This window comes from Crocuta crocuta, unplaced genomic scaffold, assembly GCF_008692635.1.
Source record: "Crocuta crocuta isolate KB4526 unplaced genomic scaffold, BGI_CrCroc_1.0 scaffold123, whole genome shotgun sequence".
Classification (NCBI taxonomy): Eukaryota; Metazoa; Chordata; class Mammalia; order Carnivora; family Hyaenidae; genus Crocuta; species Crocuta crocuta.
In genome coordinates this window covers 173,218-194,546 of record NW_027528865.1, presented here as the reverse complement: position 1 = coordinate 194,546, position 21,329 = coordinate 173,218, and the positions used below count along the sequence as shown (strand labels likewise).

Sequence of the window (21,329 nt, the reverse complement as noted above, 5' to 3'; positions counted from 1 at the left end):
TGACCCGTGGTTCCCACCTTCACGGTTACCTGTTCCATTTCACTGCCGGGCCCTGAACTGGTGCTGGAAGAGAAGCTTCTCAGGGCTGGTCTGGAGCCCTCCTCCTCCTCCTGTCCATGCCCAAGACACACAGGCGATTCTGAGGTGACGCAAGATGGCTCCCCTCGCAGATTTGGACCTAAAATGGGGAGGTACATTTATATGCACCGGACAGTATAATATCAGCAAATGGCGATCACCCAGGACTCTGCCTTCATCACAGGCTCTGAAAGGCTCGTTCACCCTCATCTCCCACAGCATGTATGGGATCGTTTACCCTTGAGCCACTGCACACAAAAAAGGTTGAAGCAACAGCAAAACCCATTCCTAAGGCAGAAAAAAAATCCCTAAATTATATATATTTATTTATTTTAAAGNATGCAACCGGGGTCAAGGGTAGAAATCTCCATCTATATGGTATGTGAAGTTTTCTGTCCATCAGAGCACTGGGTCGGTTTTGGTGCTGCTGTTGTTTTGAGATGGTCATGGCTGTGATCCAGGCAGGGAAAGGGGCGCTAAGATGGGACCTTGAAAACATCTGCAAAACAGCAGCTCCCTTGCAAGGGCTTCACCCTTACTCTCTCTTCCGCCTGTCATGTTGGCCTGGGATACGGGTCGAAAAGGCCACAGGATCGCAGGGAGGACGGCTTTTACACCATGAGATGAGATCAGAAAAAATTCTAGAATGGCTGGGCCACCAGAGGAAAGCGTTCGATTCACTTTCAAATTTGCTTCCATTTTTATTAAAGTTACATATGCATAGAGTTTCCGAAAGTTGAATCTTTCAACTTACTAAGAAAAATAGCAATGCTTGCCCACCCACTCACCTTTTCCCACTTTGGATTCTTTTGATATTTATCTCCCTTGCTTTTAATAACATGCTTTGTAGCACTACTTCTTAAATTTTTTTTTTCCAGTTTGGAGGATAGTCTGTGACTCCTCACAGGGAGACAGGGGCATTCATCTCTTCCCCAGCCCCCTGGATNCCCCCCTCCACTTATGCACACTTCCCACCCCATCTCAACAGTTATATAACTGTGATGTCATGGTTTTGTTTAGGAGAATATTCAGTGTTCACATGTTCAGGACCACGTCTGTCACTGCTGAGCCACGTCACGTACTGGGATGACACTGTCTTTCTGGCCAACACGAGTTTCCCTGGAGTTAATAATTACCTTGTTTTCTTTAAATCTGCCTAGGTTTCTACAGCCCTAGTACTAAAGCATTCCTCCTACCTCCTTCTCAATTGTCTAACGTTTTCATTTCCTTCCCTTAGAAAGATTTCTCTGGAAATTCTCCGGCCTGCCCCCAGGGGACCGCTGCTCCCTAGGCCCCATGTGCAGCCATGTCCCTGGATCCCCTTTCATGCCACTGTGGCGATTCTCCTCACCTCCTTGGTTCCTGGGGCCCCCACCTCCTTCTCCTTGCTTTCCTAATGCAACCTTTCCTGCAGCTTCAGGAGAAAGGGTGCGTGAAATAAAACTCTTTAGACTTTAATCTGCCACTGGTTTGGGTAGAGCATTTTGAATCAGAATTCATTATCTTTCAGCACCGAAGACACAGCTCCACTGAGTTCTAGTTGTTAAGAAGTCCGGAGCCAACCTGATTTATGATTCATGATCCTCTGGGCAAAAGCTTTTTGTTTCTCATCTCTCTGGAAACTCCTAGACTCTTCTTTGTTCAGTGTCTCCATGGTCCTGGTCTATTTTCATTCATTGTCTGGGCACTCAGTGTGCCCTTTCGTTCGCAATCTTGTCCTTCGGTTTGGGGAGAAATATGTTGTTATTTCTTTGATATTTATTCTCCTTCTGTTTCATCTTTTCTCTCTTTCTAGAACTGCTCTTGGTGAGTCACTGGGCTCCCTTGTCTAATCCTTCCTCCTCTTCTCTTTTCTCTATTCCCTAGTTTTGTTTTGTTTTGTTTTTTTCACTTTTGGGAGAATTCCTTCAACTTTCTATTCCAACTCATAATTTTTTATTTCTATCATGTTTTTAATTTCTAAGAGCCAACTACTGCTCCCTTCTGTGGGCCACCCTGTCATCACTTCAGGCTCCAGGATCTTCCACTGTATCGCTGGCAATATTAATAATGACTTGTTGTCCCTGCTGTTAATGCTGAAGTCTGCCTCTCTCTAACCCAGTCTCTCTCTCTTCCAAGTTCCTTTTGTTCTCATTTGTCTTTTTCTCTTTCGATGAAAGACCTTCCTGAGGTATCCAGCAAGCTTAAAATCTGCCCACATTCAGAAAATAGCCGTTCAATAACTGACCGGGAGCTCCCTGCAACTTGTCAACCGGGGCTGCCATGTGGGGTCATCTGGTTGCCGTGTTTGAGTGGGAAGCCCTATAGGGGTTCTCTGGGTCTTCCAATTTCTCAGGTTGGCCTCTACGCAGGGAGTCCTCCAAGCTCCTGCCTAGAAAGTACAGACCTACTTCTTCTATCTCGAGGGATAGGTTACTAGATTATCAAGTGCATTAATCCTGAGCAAATCAACTTGGAAAATCTATAGAAAAGTGCAGCGGGTTGGGAAAGGAAGTAATAATTTTTCCTTTAATACAATTTTCACTTGAGCACCTGCAGATTGACACAGAAACAGGCTTTTGGTATTCCATTCCTTTGCTCAACAAGTGTGTCTTACACCCATTCGATGACACAGGCACCACACTGCTCAACCCCGAAGCACTGGAGAGCAAGACAAAGGCGCCCAAAAGCCTCTACTCCAATGGGGAAGAGAAATAAGGACAAGTCAGCTGGTGATTTCCAGGTGTGCCAGGGGTCCTGAGAGAGATGAACCGACGGTGGGGATATCGCAGACACCAAACACGACCATCGCAGACACCAAACACGACCAGGAAGGAGGCTGTGGCAGAGTCGGCAGTAAACAGGGGAGGGAAGCATGTTCTGGAGAGTCACAGCAAATGGGGGTCTCACAGAGAGTCACAGACAATGGCAGCATATTACAGACAGTGGTGGGTGGGTGACTATTTCAAATAATTGAGGAAGGCCTCTCTGAATAAGCAGCATCTGAAATGAAACCTTGGGGACAAGAAAGGACCAGCCCACGAAGCCACCTGGGGTGAGGAAGGAGCAGACGCAGAGACCCTGAGGTGGGAAGGAGCCCAGGGGATTAAGGAACCAGTGGGAAGAAGGGCGGTGAGCAGGGGGCAGGAGGCAAAACGAAGGTGGGGAAGCCACCAGGGGCTCAGGTCGTGGGGTACAGGTACAGCCGCGGGAAGGGGTTGGACGTTCTTCCACATTCACCGTGGAGAAACCAACGTGGCTACTGCCTGGACACTAGAGCGCACCAGGGTGACCCAGCCACCAGGGGAGATGACTAGCAAAGGCAGTGGAAACTGAAATGGAGAAAATGGATGGATTCAAGCTAGATTTTCATTCTCCCCCAAGAAGAATCACCGAAAGATAATAACGATGATAAATGTTTCTCAAGCCCCGTAGTTTACCACAGCATAAGCACCCCACCATAAGTGGATTAAGCTGTGTCCCCACAGTGACAAAACAACCAGGCGATTCATTCAATTCAATGAAGAAGGAAAACCAATTAGTATAGAGAAAATAATCAGATTGGCCAAATGTCTTCTCAGCAGGTTGTTTGGATTCTGAAGCTTAGCAGAAAGGCCATGTGCGCATTTGACCAATGCTTTCTGACTCATCCGAGAAAGCGAAGGAAGAAAATCCATTGATTTAATTTGCTTTTGACCTACAGTCTACAGAGAAAAGGGAGTTATCTTTAATAATTGTGAAAAATGCCCAAATAATGTCACTGAAGTGTGTTAAACTAATTTGGATTATTGAAGAAGGATGCTAACTTGCTTTTAAATGAATGGCCCTTTTCAAAAAGTAAGTAGCGCCCTAGCCAAATGTTAAAGCACAGAATGTGATCCTGTTGAGGGCACCACATCACTCTGTTTATCACTTCCTCCATCTTCAGAAATGGCCGACTCCGCCATCTTTAATGCAATCTTCACAGACTCGGATGCTCTCATCCCATCGCGGGCATCTCCTTAAGAAACCACCTCTCATCCCAGCTCTGTGCATGTTCTGTTCTCCCCCTTGATTAAAGGCTGTGCTTTTAATAATTTCCCTCAGAAATAATTGCCCAGCCACGTCGAGAGGAAGAGACTGCTGAAAAACATTGTAGCAAATTTAAATTTAGCCATCTTGAAAAGGCTACCAGAAACTGTGAGATAATTAGGAAGAAAATGGAGTGAAGCAGCCTGATGAAACTCACAACAGAAGCACAGCCCTCTCTCGTGCCAAGCCTCCTCCCACTGTCTCAGTTCCCGGGTTTTATTAAAATGCTAATAGATGTATTACTCAAATATCATTATCTGAAAATGTAAGTAATTAGATGCATTTCCTTCAGTTGCCCCAATACACCAAAAACTCCATTAATTTGGAGTCCAAAGGCTCTGAATTATATAGAAGGAAGGGCTGAAAACAAGTCTACCATGTTGGTCTTCTAGGCAAGCTAGAAGCATAAACAAGAACACAGGAGTGATCTCCTACACTGTTAACTGATCTGAGGTTGAACTGTCTAGAAGCAGGCCTGCCATTGAAGGACACGCGACATGTTAGCAATTAAAATTTGCAGTTACTGGAGAAAAGCTGAGCAGGACTCTAAAAGCAATCACTAAATGGGCTGGTCGTTGTTCATTTATTCAACTATTTGTTGAGCCCACTTTTCTGGAGTCTGTATTTGTCAAGCCCATTTATGAGCCCGTATTTTTAAGCCTAAGTATTCAGTGAGCCTGTGTTCACGGAGTACTGAGGACCGCCAATACTCTGTGCCAAGGACTGTGCCGAACACAGGCAATTAATTCAGTGGCAAACGAGGCAGACGCCTCATGGAAATCACAATCTAATGGGGGAGCAGTTCGGCCAGCAAATAATGACGCAGAAAATTCACCAAGAAAATGTGGTAAACGCTATGAAAGGAAACGTGGAAGGAGCCATGAGGTGGGGAAAATGCAGCCTGACCCCACCCAGACCTATGGAGAAGGCTAAAACCAGGCGCACCAAAAGACTGTTCCAACGCTGCACCTGCTGAGGCTGGTTGTCTCTCTACAAAGCCCCAATCATTCACTCATGTCATTATTCAGCGATATCTTCTAAGTCTCTATTTCATGCCACACACTGCACTAAAAAATTTTTTTGCAAGTAAATTCAGCCACTTCCCTCCATCCTACTACAATTTTCATTTCTAAGGTCTCTGTAGAAGAGAAAAGATCTGGCTGAAAATGATGGAAGACAGGACTTCTTCCTCTCAGGCAGAGCCTGGAGGATGTTGATTCCAATCAGAAAATGATCATGAGCCTGTGGGCGGCAGGCGGCAGCCCGAGACCTCAGTTCCACAGGCAGAGGGGGATGTGGGGGAGAACCAGAGAAACATCTTCATCAAGTAGAGCCTTGGTACCTCTGCTACCCTAATGTAATCTTTTCAAAGTCTGCCTCTAAGTAATCACAAACACATCTTTTATTTCTTCCTGGTTTTCATCTCTTTTCTATTTCTTTGATGAAAGGCAATCAGGGCGACAGCCCTTCCCACGCAGAAATTCTTCACCTAAACTGTGTTTAGTGCAGAGTGAGGTTCAAAATCTTGCTTTCAGTGAAAAGTTTCACTGTGTCCAGGCAAGAGCGTGACTTTCAGATACACAGCAAAAACAGGATTATGAAATCACATAAGGAGAAAAGAAGACTATAAAAGAAATGCCACTGGAAATGTTATAAATGCCAAGGCTGCACCTCACCAATCTACTTCATGTGTCATTATTCCAGAAGCTTCCTGTTGCTAAATGAGAATGATCTGCAGGTCTCTTCCCTGGGACACGAATGACAGACCCGCAGCGTCCTCTCTTCTCAAGATTTACACCCCAGAATAAGGATGTTCTTCAGTTTCAGTGATTTCAGAGTGCTAAGACTTAACTAATAGCTTTCAGGAAAGAATTAATACTTCTCAATTAATCCTAATGAGAAAAGATGTAGAGAAGTCATTAGCTCCTGTCAGAGAAGGAAAGCGAAGGCACTGGGGTTGGAGGGTTCTGGAGAGACTCCTCCCCAGCCCTCCCGTGTCTTCCTGACACATTCCGAGAGGGACCCGGGTGAGGACAGGCTGGGGAGGGGTTAGCTCCTGAGGCCCCGTGACGAACTCATGAAAGGAAATACAGCCGAGAGCTCGACTGAACACAGGCAGCATCTACCTTTATTCTGGGGGTTTGTTCAGCATCTCCACATGCTAGTTGGAAACTGTACCTTTTATGTGTGTGTAATTAGGTAAAGTTTTTACTTCAGAAACCACCTGTAATCACGGTGTCGCTACATTTCTGTTCCTGAGATGAAAGCAATGTGTTTTGATCACTTTCTCTTCTCAGACATTTTCTCCAAACTCGGTGCACCGAACTGGCTTGAAACATTTCAGGGACTCTAAAGCTTGGCGTGTACAGATTTCAACAATGTGCCTTCATAAAGCGAGATGCAGGCCTACGGAATACAGGAACATAATGAAAACGGCTCAGGACCACTCTGAAAAGTTGACATCAAAACGCAATACCAGCCAGTGCGCAGGACGGCTCCACGGGGAGGGACCTGGCCCACAGGTCAGCAGGTTCGTGGTACAAACACAACTGCTTCAAACCAAGGTCGCAATCTCAAATGCTATGGGGGCCAGGCAAATAACGTACCTGAGGCAAGTGGCATGGGGCTGGGGACTGTGGGGAATGGAGGGCACACCCGGGCTCTGGGACACAACTGACCCTCAGCTCCACCAACTGAGACCATGAAGAACCAAGCATCCAGTAGAGGCCACATCTGTCCACTTTCTAAGAGAAACCAGAAACACTGATTCCATGTGTTCTTAAACATGATTCCATGAATCCATTTTCAAACAACACTGCTAAGCAATGTGCCCATAGCCTGAACTTGGCCAGGGAGGGGTCCGTTTGTGACCCTGTTAGTCACGAAACTCAACAGTGTGCCAGCAGTGATGGTTAAGACGTGAGGCTTCACCCGGGCCTCACTCTTACAGAAGCAAAGTTTCTGTTAAAAAATGGCATTGAAAACTATGGAAGAGTAAAGATGTTTTTGCGAAGTACTGTGGCAGTATCTTTCACGGTGAAATACGTAACCATGAAACACAGGTCGATCTATGTTTTGGGAAACAGAGCCACAGTGCTTCCTGTAGCAAAAGCTGTGGTAGAAAAACAAAAGCAAACGACAGGAACACCCACGGACATGGGAAGGGCTGGACAGAAAACTTACGGTGCGACTAAACCGTGGGGTTTCATGCCGTTATTAAAATGATCTATCTTATCAATCTATAATCCATCTCTCATCTAGATATAAGACAAAGAGCTGCAGGTTTCTACATCCAGGATGATTCTAAGTGTGTAAGAAAAACAAGAGACTAACGTGTGTGTTCACATCTGTATGTACGTGCAGGTGGGCACGCGAAAACATTGGCTGGCCTCTGCTCACGAGGCTGGGGACTGTCCGGCTCTCCTCCGATATGTCGATGTTGCTTTCTTTGCTACAGCAAGCATGGGATTGCTGATTTCATTTGAAAGAACAGTAAGTAACAAATAATGACATTGGCCCTAAAATTCGGGCTGGAAGTAGTCAGGAAAAGGCCCCAAGTGTGCCCGACATGTCCAGGCAGAGCTAAGGGTCAGGTTGGCTCAGTGAGAACATGCTGCTCAGAGAGGGATCTAAAGCCTCGCGCTCTGGTGTGTAATGAAAGCTCTGCTTTTCAGCCAGAGACCAGACAAGACTTGCCAAAGGAGAGAAAATGACATTTTTCCATCTCTAACCAAATCGGGAGACTTTCTGTACCATCCTGGTTTTTTTTCTGAAATTTTGCCTCTTCCGAGTAATCATTTTTCAAGTTCTTTTTTTTCAAAAACCACTTTTCTCTGTGGTTCAAATTTCTCTTCTCTTTCTCTGATGAAAGGCAATCAGTTTGAGAACACTTCACTTACCATTTCTCCAGAAAAAAAAACAACACATATTTAGTGGGAAAGTATGCTTAAAATCTTTTGGTAGGTTGAAACTTTAATCATGCTCAGATAATAAGAGAATGCTCTACAATGAAGAGAGGACAAATTATAGGGAAGAAGGAAAACTAAGTGGAGAACAAAAAACTGCTAATATTATTTGAATTATTTAGTGCCAAAATTGAGTCAAGAGAATTCACTTTATGGACCATTACTTTCAAAGTTTCTTAACTCAAAATGAAACTGTAAAGAAAGAAGTTCAGACTTGGGAATATAATTGATGTGTTTAAGCAATTGTCTCTTCATTTCTTCAGATTTATACCCTGGAGAAGGAGGTGTTACCCTGTTTCAGCAATTCTGTAAGCAGTATTACTTAACTAATGGCTTTAGGAAAAGAACATCTCCCCATTAATTCTGACAGGAAAAATAATGGTACAGAGCCATTAGCTCCCGTCAGAGAGGCGGAGAGGGAGTTCGTGGATGAGGGAACCCTGGAGTTCAGGCTGCCATTTTGTTTCTCTTAGGAAAATGCTCTGAGGTGATTTGTTACAGAAAGAACAGAGCATGAGTGTCACCACCGGAGCCTCACCCCTCCCACTCCACTCATGGCCAACTAACAAAAGTTTAAAGGCTAAAAGGTGGGGAGGGGAGTGATCCTAATCTACTTAATTTCAGAGGATTACATCACCATCCTCACATAATACTTAGCAATTCTACCTCTTCAACATGACTAGGTAAACCTTTTATCTCAGAAAGTACCTGTCAGAGAAGTTCTCTTTCCCTTTTCCATTTTTTAATTTTTTCAATGAAAGACAGTTGCTTTGATAACCGTTGGCCTCAGAGGCATTTTCCCTAAACTATGTTAGTGGAAAAAAAATCTAGTTAAAGTATTTCAGTCGCTTAAAAGCTTGGTTATGTACAGAATTCAAAAGAAGAGATTGTGGTGAGAAAGGAAGTAGAGAAGACAAAGAGAAAGACTAGAGGGGCTCCCTTGCCCTGCAATTAAATGCGGATTTGTTGTCAATGATTTAGAAGCTCACTTGTATCTAGCTGATGCAGTGTACACATAGCTGCAGAGAAGAAAATTGGGACATAATTGCACAATGGTTGGCATTGTGGTGAGCGCCAGAAAGGAGAGGAGTTATGGATCAGAACCCCAGGGCATCTAATCTGCTTGAGACTCATGAGTGACCAGCCACAGGACCCACTAAAATGTCACTGCACAAAACCATCTAAGGAGCCAAAGTGACAAAGAAGCCTCAGCCTGGTTCTTCAGAGAGAATGCAGCTGAGGGACAGGAAGTCGGAGGGACAGGAAGATACATTTCTTGAAGATCTTACTACATGCCCGAGTATCTCCCTCTTCCTAATGCAATTTTCTGAAAGTCTGTCTCTTCCAAGTAATCATACATTTTACTTCAGAAACAACTTTTCTTAGTGGCCCTCGTTTCTGTTTCTCTGATGAAAGGCAATCAATTTAAGATGTTCCTCTCAGAGAATTTTTCTTTCCCTAGAAGATGTTTAGTGGAAAGTCATGTTGAAAATCAGTCCTTAAGTTAAAAGTTTATGCCTAGACCATAATCCTGTCCCTAAAATTTAGAGAGCAAATGTGGGCAATGAAGTGAAGCGGGGGGGAGGGGGGGGATTACAATTATTGGAAATGTCATTTGAAATCTGTAATGCCAAGATCGAAGTCAAAAGTATCTACTCTTTGAATTATTATTTGCAACACTTCTCATTACTAAATGAGACTATAAAAGACAGTTCATTTCTCAAAATATAATTGAGGTATTTGAGAGAGCTCATTTTTCCTCAAGATTTGCATCCTTAAAAAGAAGAAACTGATCCATTTCGATGATAATAACTGGGAAGAAAGATCTTCCCTTTTCTATTTCATTAATTCTGAGAAGGGGAAAATACAGACTAATTTCAAACTGGAAACAAAGACAAGAAAGAAAATACTGGAGTTGGCCTCACTGGTTTGGTTTTCCAATCACCTTAGGAAAGAGAACATTCTCAGCCCAGTCTCTGAAAAGATAAAAGTTCAGGGAGAATCTAGCTCTTCCTTCAATCCTAAATTGTAGAGGAATAAAACTTAATTGGACCAGAAAACCAGGAAAAGAGGAGGAGGGAACACTTTTCTGTTTTCCTCGCACACTTAGATGCGTTCTCCCTTGTGTGGTGCTTAGGTAATTTCTTACTTTGGACCATCTGTCAGTGCTTTCTCTCTGCTTTCTTGAGGAAGGGCGGGTGTTCATTTGGAAAGCTGGAAACCCTCTTCCACTCATACTTTTTTTGAAACAACATTAATGGAAGAGTCTGTTTAAAATAGTCCAATAATGTGAAATCTTGCACATGGACAGAAGTCAACAGCATTTCTTACATACTATTTAAAAGCAAGAGGACTGGGATCAAGGGAAAGAAAAAAATGGTCCCAAAACACTCTTGAAGGACTTTCATACCAAAATTTACTCAAGAATGTGTGGTTTTCTTAATAATGGAAGAACCCCGACAGGATGGACTATGCTCTCATTGAAAGACTTTCAACTTGGCTTCTGTTTTCTCAAGATCTCCACCTCCGAAAAAGAGGACCTCTGGAACTGTGATCCTTTACCACGTGGCTCCAGTAGTGTTTTCTGAGCCAAAGCCTCCGCGGGATTTCTATGGATCATGATAAAAAAATAAATAAAAGGGGCCGGGGTGCACCTGGGTGGCTCAGTCGGTTAAGCGTCCTTCGGCTCAGGTCATGATCTCGCGGTCCGAGACGGTGGCGAGCTCTTTCAGACCAAAGCGGGGAATGAAATATGCAGTGGGCTCTGCCCTGCTTCTGAAGGCCACGGACACTTGCACTTCACGGCTCCCTGTGCCACTGCGGAAGCCCAGACGCGGGCACCGAAGAGAGGAGGAGGAACAACAGGAAGACATGGGGCAAATTCTGACAAAGTCTATGAAATCACTCCATGGTCCTCACGCCAGTGTTAGAGATCCTGCCTTTTATGATATGGAACTTGAGGAACTTTGTCTTTCTACTTCAGAAACTATCTCCCAGACTCGGAGCAGCGCCTTTATCCTCTCTAAAACTTAACCAGTCTGCAAATTCAAAAGCTCAAGCACACATGCAAGCAAGGGCTTACCTGAAAATACAGGGAAGGCCAGTGAGGTGACAGTAAGGAAAGGCACAGACTACAAACGAGAGAATACTGCCTCAGACATCTTTTTGAATCCCAACTTATCAAGATATCAAATTTCTAGATTTTTTTCCCCAAGAATAGCAGTTGACATGTTGGGACCATCTAGAAAGTCCATGCTTTGAGACATTTAAGAAAATCTTCACACCTTTCCTGAAGACTTCTACTATACCCCCCAAAAAGACATTTCTTCTGTAATCCTGAAGCAACACACGAAAGGAAATCCATGGTCTGAAAGGAAACGGGAAGTGGCCTTCGACTCTCGTCTGGAAGAGTGTGAGCCACACCACTTGCCCAGAAATTCCACCCGGAGGAAGGCTGGAGGACGGAGTGGGAGATGAATCTTGAGGCAGATACACAATTCTGCACAAACGACCTACAGGGGCCGAGGGGGCATGGGGCAAGAACAGAATGTAAGCCACGCAAACATGCCAGAGGGACAGAAGACAATCTTTGGGAACCCTCCTTGGAGCAGCTCCCGGAATGCTCCCTGGTGGCAGTCCTGGGCAGGCGTGGGGTGGGGGCACTGGCACCCCTTATCACACAGTTGCCTGCTGGCTCATTTTCTTGGAGGAAAGTCAGCTAGGCTGGGAAGAGCAGCTCTCCGAAATTTTCTCCCAATAGAAGGCCCAGGGTCTGTTCAACGTGCACACAGAAAGAAATGAAAACTCACTTAAATACAGAAAGTGAAGGTCCCATGAAAGGAACCTCAAGGTTGGGGGGTGGCGGGTGGGGAGCAAACTGCAACTGAAGCCACTGTCATTGGGAAATCATTCAGGAACTCCTCTTGACTTGTCTTCAAAAATATGTTATTACTAAATTCAAATCAGAGAAAGAATAACAGCTCAAATTATCATGGAGTAAACTAACATAATGGCTCTGAAATAAAGTAGTTTACACTGTTTCTGCGAAATGCTGACAGGAAAATAATGAGAAAATTGCATGAACATCCATCAAAGACTGAGGGCTGGAAGCGCCAAGAGCGGGTTCTGAGAGACTCGCTCGCTCGGGCCCCTCACGAAAAGTTGAAGAAAAGGGAGGAGAAAGCAGAAGAAAAATCGCAAGTGGGTTACAACCCCAAAGGATGCTGGTCTGCAGAGAGAGCAAGCCATGGCAGCCCGCCACAGAAGAAATACTCATGATCACGGTGCCCCACGTGTTCTCTCTCTCTCACTCTGGAGAGTGTGGAACTTTCCATGCAAAGGCAACCTTCAGCACTTCTGAGAAGTTATTAGTCGATTTTACCTCAACTATTTCTCTCCGACAGAAGAAAGGAAGGCAATGTATCCATTTCCCTGGCAGACTATCCTCCAATCCTGATTCGGGGGGAGCGCCCGTGAATGAAGTACACTTCATTACCAGGGAAGCTCTCCCAGGGAGAGGAATCCATCCCAAGCCTCTAATGAACATGAGGGAGAGAGGACAAGAGGAGGGGAAATAGCATGAGGTGGATAATAAAACTCAAAATAGGCTGTAGTGTAGAAATGTACCGCGTACATAAGATCGCAGCTCGCCGCCGCCGATTACAGCTTCTCGATTACAGATCTCAGCTTCTCTGAGTACATTTTCTCAGCCCGAATGGAGCAGCTTTGATGCTCTCTTCCTCACGAATTTCAAAGAGAAGAGAAAATTAACCCCTTTCTTTCCATGAGTTGGCTTTGAAGAGAAAAGGAATGAAGGTGGCCTTTCACCACCGGTGAGGTAACGGGCGAAGGCTCTGGAAGGCCCCTCCACCTGCCTGTCCTTTGGTGGGAGGCCCAGGCCCTGAGAAGGAGAAGGAAACCCCTTATATGTGAGCCAAAGACCCAGAGGCAAGACTGGCAGAGACACTCAGAGAAGCAAAGAGACAGAGAGGGATCAAAATGGACTGATTACGGGGGGGACATTGGAGGGTCCAGATGCCTAGGTGGCTGGAATCAGCCTCCTGTCCCTCCGAAGAGATAATCCAGGAGAGTGCGACAGCCCCGAAACCAACCCAGGCACAAGAAGGGCCCTGGGGAAAACTGGGCAGGAAGAAGCAGGAGCCCCTGAACTGATCAGGGTTCCGAAGTGCAATCAGATTTGAAAGGAAGGTCAGGGTCAATTTTGAAACACCTGGAGCCTCCCAGGGAGGTCTAAGCCAGAAAGGGTGCTCAGGGGGGTGGGGGAGTGAGGTCTTAGGGACGGTTACCAGACAAAATGTGGAATGCTCGGTTACGTTTAAATCTCAGGTCAGCAACGAATCATCTTTAGCATGTCTTACACGATGTTGGGGCACACTCATGCTGAGAAAAAACCACTCATTATCTGAAATCCAGCTTTGTTCACTCTGGCCCCCTTAGGGTGCGGGAAAGAGGGAGCTGGCTGGGGGCTGGCTGTGCTCAGGCAAGTCCACCATCTGAATGAAGGTACTGGGATGGGCAGTCATGTCATCCCCTGACCAGCTCCAGGCACTGCCTGGGAAGGCTATGGGGTCGGGACGGAGCAATTATTACCAAGCAAGACATCTCATGACAGGGCACCTCACAAACACCCTGACAGACCCTGACTGGTCTGGATGGAGACCCTTGCTCACAGGCCCTCCAACCCACTCAGGAGCCAGCCCACAGGCAAAGGGCAGACGGGGGACCAGCGTGGACAGAGAGCCAGCATCCTGCAGTCCATCCCTCATTTTTAAGAAACTGTTAATGCCACCATGAAAAAACAACCTTCAGTCTATTTTGGAAAATTATCAGACTCTCTGATGTCATTAATTCTCCCGCTCCTGTGTATACAAGGACCCAAGGTTATTTGTTTTTCTCCCTAAAAGGTCCCTTAGCCCATACCCACTAGAAAAGGCCATCAGGTATAGTTTGTTATCAGGAAGGTTCTTTGCCGGGCGAGAAACCTCAGCTAGCCTCTGACAAATGCGAGCGGCAAGGACGCACACAGCGGAAATGGCATGGTGCAGATAATAACCCTGGAAAGGAACATTAGCTGGAAATGCATTCTGGAGTTCCGTACGAGGCAGCCGCCCTCCAGTAACTGCAGGTTTGGGGACATTTTCTAGATGGGAGTTTTGTCATGCTCGTAACTTCTCCCTCAAGAATTTTGACACATGGGGAGGGGAAAGAGAGAGAGAAAGAATAAACCCCTTTTTCTTCTCTTTTGAAGCCAGAAGGAAAAAACCAGGGGAGACTTCAGCCATTATCGGTAGACTCGCCAATGGCCTCTACTTCAGGAAAGGACAAGAGGTGGCTTTGTTTCTACCAAAAACATCTCTTTCCCCCAGAGGGCAGAGGGTTCCTAAGAAAATGATCCCCCGGCCAGAGGAGGGGACTGTGCCCTCAAGGGGGGCTCCCTGAAGGGACAAATCAACAGCCTGGGAAGATGTGTGTGTATTTGTTTCCCTTCAAGCAAAAAGACAGAATGAAATGTCTGATCCAAGCCCTCGCTTTTGGGTTCATCGCCAGTTATGTGCGGCCACGTCATGAACACGTCTGGGGGCTGCAGGGCTCAGGGACAGGCCCAGAAGGAGAAACGAATTTACAAAGACTTCAAATGGACCCAGAAGGCCACGACACAGAGACAGACAGCACCGGACTGACGGATGGCCAGGCTGAAAAGGCGGTATCCTATATTCTTCCTGTCAGTCCAAGACATTTTTAACCTCCCTATGCAAAAACAGCCTTCAAAAATTCTATTTTAGAAAATTATTAGTCTATTTACCTCAGAAATCTCTCTCCCCCATATGTGAGGACCCAAGGCTATCCATTTTTCTCATTGAACGTCGCCCACCCGGCCCGCCTTGCGTTCCCTGGGAGACAATCGGACGTGTGTGCCACAATCGTGAAGGTTGCTGAGGCAGAAAAGGCTCTGCCCACCTGCTCATAAATTCAGGGAGCAGAGACGGGAGTCGATGAAAAGGCACAGGGTAAATAATACAAGTTAACGCAGGTTTCAGTGCGGGAACATACCCTACGGTTCTTTTCTTACGCTTAGTACCTCTCCTTTGATTACAGGTCTTGCATGGATTTTCTCAGTGAGGACTCTCATGCAGTTCACACCAAGTATTTTCCAAGAAAAATAAAAGTAATTTCCTTTTCCAATAATGTCTGGGCTCAGGTAAAGACTAGGTGAACTTGGTCTCACAGAGCAGCTCTGGGTTATCTTTGTTCCAGAAATCCTGACTGCGCCATGCATCATGGGAGACAGAATCAAGTGCATGGGAACACTCTGGAAGGCAGAGGGCAGAGTCTGTAACTGAAGGAAAGCCGTGGAAGAGCAGGGCAACAGAGGCTGAGCACTTGTTGGAGAGAGAAGCCAAGTTCCTGCAGGGAAAAAGTCAAAGGGTGGGCGTACGGGCCCGGTGACCTTGCCGTGGACGGCCTGGCAGACCTCAGCCAGAGGGTCAAGGTCAACATCAGCTGCAGCAAGTCAGGCTGAGAGCGTGCACTCTTGGTACGATGGGTCTAGGGGGGCACTTCACCTCTGGAGCCTTGCTCCCCAAACCATCACCCCAAACTAATCATGGGGAAAACATCACATGAACCCCAATACAGGCACATCCCACTATTAATATAGCTGGCCAGTTCTCCTCCAAACTGTCAAGGTCATCAAAAACAAGGAGAGTCTGGGAGACTGTCAGAGCCAAGGGGAGCCTAAGGAGACAGGATGGTAAATGCCATGTGGTGTCCCGGGTTGGATTCTGGGCCTCAAAAAGAACATGAGGGGAAAAAATAGGGAAATCTGAATAAACTGTAAAATTCAGTTAACAATTCTTTACCCAGAGTTACTGTATCATTAACTGTAATAAATATGCCATATTAACATAAGAAGTTAAAAACAGGGGACACTGGGTGTGGGCGACATGGAACTCTCCAGGCTATCTTTACAGCTTTTCTATAAATCCAAAACTATCCTAAAATAAAAGATTTATTGGGGGGAAAGGGCAAAGTGCCAGGGGCTCTTCGAAGGACTGCGCACGTGTCTCCTGGGGGCAGAGCTTTGTGGCTCTGCAGAAGCCCTTTGTGGAAGTGGGGGGTCTTTCCCTTCCCTTGCTCTGGATGCCTCAAGACCTAGACAAAATCTAAGAACCTTCTAGAAGCCTGCGCCGTCGCCCTTACTCTCCAGGACCTGTACGACACAACGCAGCTCTTCTGAGAGGTGACCACAGGGTCTCCCAGATGGGCCCTGAGGCAAACCTAGGCCTTCCCTGCCCCCAGTTCTCCCCAACCGCTTTCCTCGACAGAATTCGGGGTATGGCAGGCCTCGTGCAAATGAAAACGTGGGCTCTTATTTGAAACAATGGAGACCTTCAAGCCTCACAGCAGAGCCTGGGCTGTGGCGTGGGTCACACACTGCAGCCTGTGGTAGAAGGTATTCAGTCCAGACCCGCCGGCGAGCTCTTCTCTCAGGAAGAAACGCAAGAGCCCCCAGTCAGGTCGGAAAAGCTGCTCATGACCAGAGGTGGTGGGGGGTGCGGGAGCAATCAGGGTTCTTTCCTCTTTTACTCTTTTCTGGAAGCGGGTGGGAGTTGGGGGGCGGATGGGGTGCACACGCACACAGACACACACGTGCACACACACTTCCAGAGAGATGAACTCATCAACAGCAGGGCACGCAAGGGCACACTTGTCACTTGTGACCCTCGGGAAAACCGGAAAGGGGCTTCAGAGAATCCGTCAGGTGTCTCCCCGATTCCTGCTGTGTCTCTGGGATAGAGCAGAGTGGCGGCTCAGGTCTGACAAATAAACCGTTAATGCAACCCGACTCCCCACTTGGCTGGTTACTGACCTGGAGGTGGGTGGCAGGCAAGACGCAGGAGCCGACCCCTCTTCTTCCTCTGAAAGCACTGTTTTCGAGGCCTTGGCTTTGGCAGAATTTAAATTCCTGTCTGTTTCCTGATCAGATTTGGCAGGGGCGGGGGGGTCCTGTTGTTTGACTCCCCTGCTGTCCAGCGTGGGGACAGATGCCACTTGAGTCCCCCTAATTCTGGGGCGGCCGCCCGTGTCCCTGCTATCACGTCCCCCCCACAGCATCAGACGGGCTCAAAGGCAAACGGAGGAGGCCCTCGGCCGCGACGGCAGCTCACAGAGACCACCAGGGCCTGTGCCCAGGGGGCGGGGCAGGCGGCCACCGTGAGCCCAGCACAGCGGGTGGGGCTGCAAGGACGGCTGTGCACTCTCCCTCCACGCTCTGCACCCCGGTGTTCTCGCCTGTGCAACGGGACCATCCCAGCCTGTCCTGCGAGGGTGGCGGAGAGACTTCAGTGAGCTGCGAGCACGAGCGCCACGCTCAAGACTGCCAACGTGTGGGGCTGCCCGTTCCGCCACTGCTGTGACGTCTGGGTGTCGTCTGAGGCCCTGCTCTGGGGCGGGGGCCCATCCCCCTTCCAGTACAGTCAGCTCCGTGAGGGACAGGACCGGCTCGGACCTGATCGTAGGTTTTTCCAGAGGCTAAAACACCAGGAGGGGCACGTAATAGATGCTCATGAAACAACCTACTGAATGAACTCACGGAGTGAAAACTAGTCTGACCCCAAACTCCAACCAGATGCTGCTTTTCCGCTTCATTCCTCAAGATCACAAATATAATCTCTGCACAGAGACTCTTCCCTTTAATGGGACTGCAGATCCTGGGGGAGGCTCATCAAGGGTTAACTAAGTGTCCAACATCCTGGGGGGTGGGAGTGGGAAGGGTTCCTGCCGCGGAGGCGGACCCCAGGGAGAACTCACAGTTGGACAGGCTTTCCAGAAGAATCTCTTCTGATTAATGCGCAGTTCTTGCCTCCCACCCCCATGAGTGAGATCAATAATGATTTGACTCTGCTCTGCTATTCTCACTGATTATAATCATATTTAAAAACCCTGATCATTTTCTTAAACTCCATTTAGTGTCAATTTGCATTCATCAAGGGTTTTTCTTTAAAGGGGTAGTTCTCTTTAACGGCTAAAACTGGATTTGGAAGGTACCGGGGCCTGTGCCTGAAGAGGGTTTGAGGAAGAAGGTTAAAGGCATCCGCATTGTCGCCATGTTTCCGCAAGGAGCCTCACTGGGCAGCGACAGGGACGTACCGCGTTCCAGGTTACAAGCCAGCACACATCTGCATGTCCCACCGCATGTCTCCCCTCCCAGTGACATGTGATGTCAATTCTCTTTTCAGGGGACATACAGGTACCCCCATGGGCTGTCCCTGGGCGATCAGTGGGAGCCCTAGGAACGAACAGGAGAATATGTACAAACAATGGGACACTTTCATGCAGTTATGACAGCCGCACGCCTTGTTCTGTGTAAATAACAGCAAGGTGTTTTCACCACCGTTAGCTACTGCAGAAGTGCACCATATAATTTGAGATTTCTTCAGTGGGCGACGGTGGGAAGCAGCGAGGTCTGAATGGAAATGACACGCATAAAACCAACTGCCATCAGGCGTGGTGCCTCAAATCTTGGGGACAAAGGAGGAAAATGTGTACCTGGTTTCACCATCTGGGGGTGGGGGGTACATGCAAAAGAGGTTCAAAACAGAAGCATCTGAAAGTAGATGGGCTCAGGAAAAAAGACATCCCCAAGCTTGTCAACATGAACAGGGATGTTTAGTAACAAGACCCTTGAGGTGGGTTCACCCGCCTTGTGCAGATAAACAGACGAAACCGTGCACTTCTCCAACGGGGACTTCACAGTTCCTGCTCTAATTTTGTTTTTAACTTGACTTGTTTTTGCGACAGAGAATACAATCACGAACAAGAGTTTACTACTGCCTCGAGAGGTACCTGGTCAGGGCCCGGAGAGAAATCTAACCACGTCAACAGTCCCTGGAAAATGGCACAAACGTTAACTGGAATGTTTCTTTCCAAGGAAGAGATTTCTGGCCTGTCTGTATCTTGAGCTCATGTGGCAGAGCATGTGCATCATCTCCATATTTTGGCTCCTTTTTCTTAGGAATAAGAACCCACTTTCTAGCTGAGGCGTGTCACCACTCTGTTTAAAAATCTACCTTTTTCAGTTTTCCTTGCAGACAGGTAGGACCAGGTAATTAAGTTCTGGCCAAAAAGATGTGAGAGGACATCATCTATGGAATTCGCAAGACATGCCCTTAAAGGGAGGGCAGGTACTCTCTCCTTCCTCTCTCCCCTTTTCTACTGGTTGGGATGCAGACTGAATGGCGGGGATTGGCACAGCCATCTAGTACCACAGCAACAGGAAAACAGATGGCAAGGAGAGAGAGCAACGAGACAGAAGGAACCTGGGTCCCCACCACGCCACAGAGCCACCATACTAGACCAGAGTACCTACCCCGATGGTTGTGTGTGACAGAAATAAACTATGTCCCTCTTAAAGTCATTGTTACTTTCCACATTCACGAGAGAAGCCAAAGCTTCATTGTGCCTAATCCCATGGTAATGAAAAATACTATATTGCAAAAGTCTAAACTTTAGCCCGTTTCTTAAAACTTTGATTATCCACATACAACCTTGATCAATCTGCCATGTCTGCTGACTGCCAAGAGGATTAAGCCTTGATCATTTTGCCATATGTGAAAATTATCTGGACCAGGAACCAGCAAACTACAGCCTGCAGGCCAATTTGGCCCTCCACTTTTTTTATAAATAAAGTTTTATCAGAACATAGCTATGCCCGCCTATTTACCTGATGTATATGTATGGCTGTCTCTGCCCCATAATGTCAGAGTTGTGCAGTTGCAACAGAGTCTGTATGGCTGCCAAACTTCAAAACAAAAAAATTACCAAAAGGATGTATCTGGCCTTTTATAGAGAAGAGTTTGCAGACTCCCAGTTGGCACTATTAATTACAAGAACATTTTTTAATTAACTCCCTTTCTCACTTAAACCAGACTCTTTTTTAAAAGAAGGTTGTGTTTTAAAACCAGCTCAACGTTCCTGCCTCTGATGGGACGCTGGCCTCACTTGGGGGGGCAGGCACGCCGAGTCGCCTATCTGCTACTGTTCCCCATTCCTCCCCGTAACAGAACCCCAGAGACGTTTAGTGCAGCCGGGGGTGGCCCTGTGACCCAGCCCAGACAAGACGGAAGTAGGGGGCGCTGGCTGCCCTGGAAAGCTTTCAAAGCCACACGCCTTGGGGTCTCAGGCCCTTTCCCTGCTGGCCGGGCAATCTCGAGGTCGAGCTGCCTACAGAAAAGGAGCATGGGGTGGAGGACCTCAGGACAGAAAAACAGAAGGGTCCTGGTCACTGCGGGGTCACCGCTGGGCTCCCTGGCCGGCCGTACTAGCCCAGACCACCTCTCCTCAGCCTACTTGTTATGGGAAAAGATGAACCACTTTTTTTTCCTAAGAGGTCCCGACAAACGTGTTCCAAATTGCTACGTGGGCCATTAGCAGTAGGAATGGCTGACCGATGACAAAACAGGCAGCCCCAATTCCTCACCATTCCCTACATCCACAGCCTCTGCCATGTGACCTGTAAGGTCTCTTATGGGACTGAATCGAGGCTGGTCCTGTGATTCTCCTTGGCCAGTAGGAAGCCATGGAAGTGATATGCCAGTTCCACACCCGTAGGTCCCCAGAGGTTGGTATGACTCTGCCTTCTCTCTCTCTGTCTTTCGGTCTCTCTCTCTCTCTCTCTCTCTCTGAAATCACGGCAGGTTGGGAAACAGTCTTCCCTCCATCCCCATTCCCCATGCAGACACCCAACCAACTTCCACACATGTGAGTGAGGCCATCCTCGACCAGCCAGCCCCCCTCCAATTTCCCAGCTGCTCCCCCCACAGCCCCCACAGGTGTGTGAGCAAACCCAGCAAGGTCAGCCCTGCCAGGCTCCAGCGAGCAGAATGCCCAGCGAGCCCAGAGACTCACAGGCAACAGTAAGTGCTTACTGTTATGAACCAATGAGTTTGCTTTGTACACAGCAGCAGCTAACTTCAATCATAAGTAAACATGTATTTGATGTAAGTTAGCTACTGCTATATAGAAGATAGACGTATGGTTACTACCTTTGCTATAAGGCATATATGTATCTTCTCCAACTCTGTGGCTCTTAAGATAGATTCTTTTATTTAAGATATATATCTTTTTTAATATATCATTAAGATATATATCTTAATAATAAATATATATCTTATGATACATTACATATTATATATTAATATTATATATACAAAATAT

General features: G+C 47.0%; 1 protein-coding gene across 2 annotated transcripts in view; it reads right to left on the bottom strand.

The window, feature by feature from the left end:
- ZNF831 (zinc finger protein 831) overlaps positions 1–21,329 on the bottom strand; it is a 92,978-nt gene that overhangs the window by 5,809 nt on the left and 65,840 nt on the right. For both annotated transcript variants that reach the window (XR_013333213.1, XM_077756292.1), the window contains exon 5: positions 30–178. Coding sequence is in view for 1 of the 2 variants with exons in the window: in XM_077756292.1 (XP_077612418.1) it covers positions 30–178 (149 nt within the window). In the remaining variant the exon portion in view is untranslated. The remainder of the gene's footprint in view (positions 1–29; positions 179–21,329) is intronic.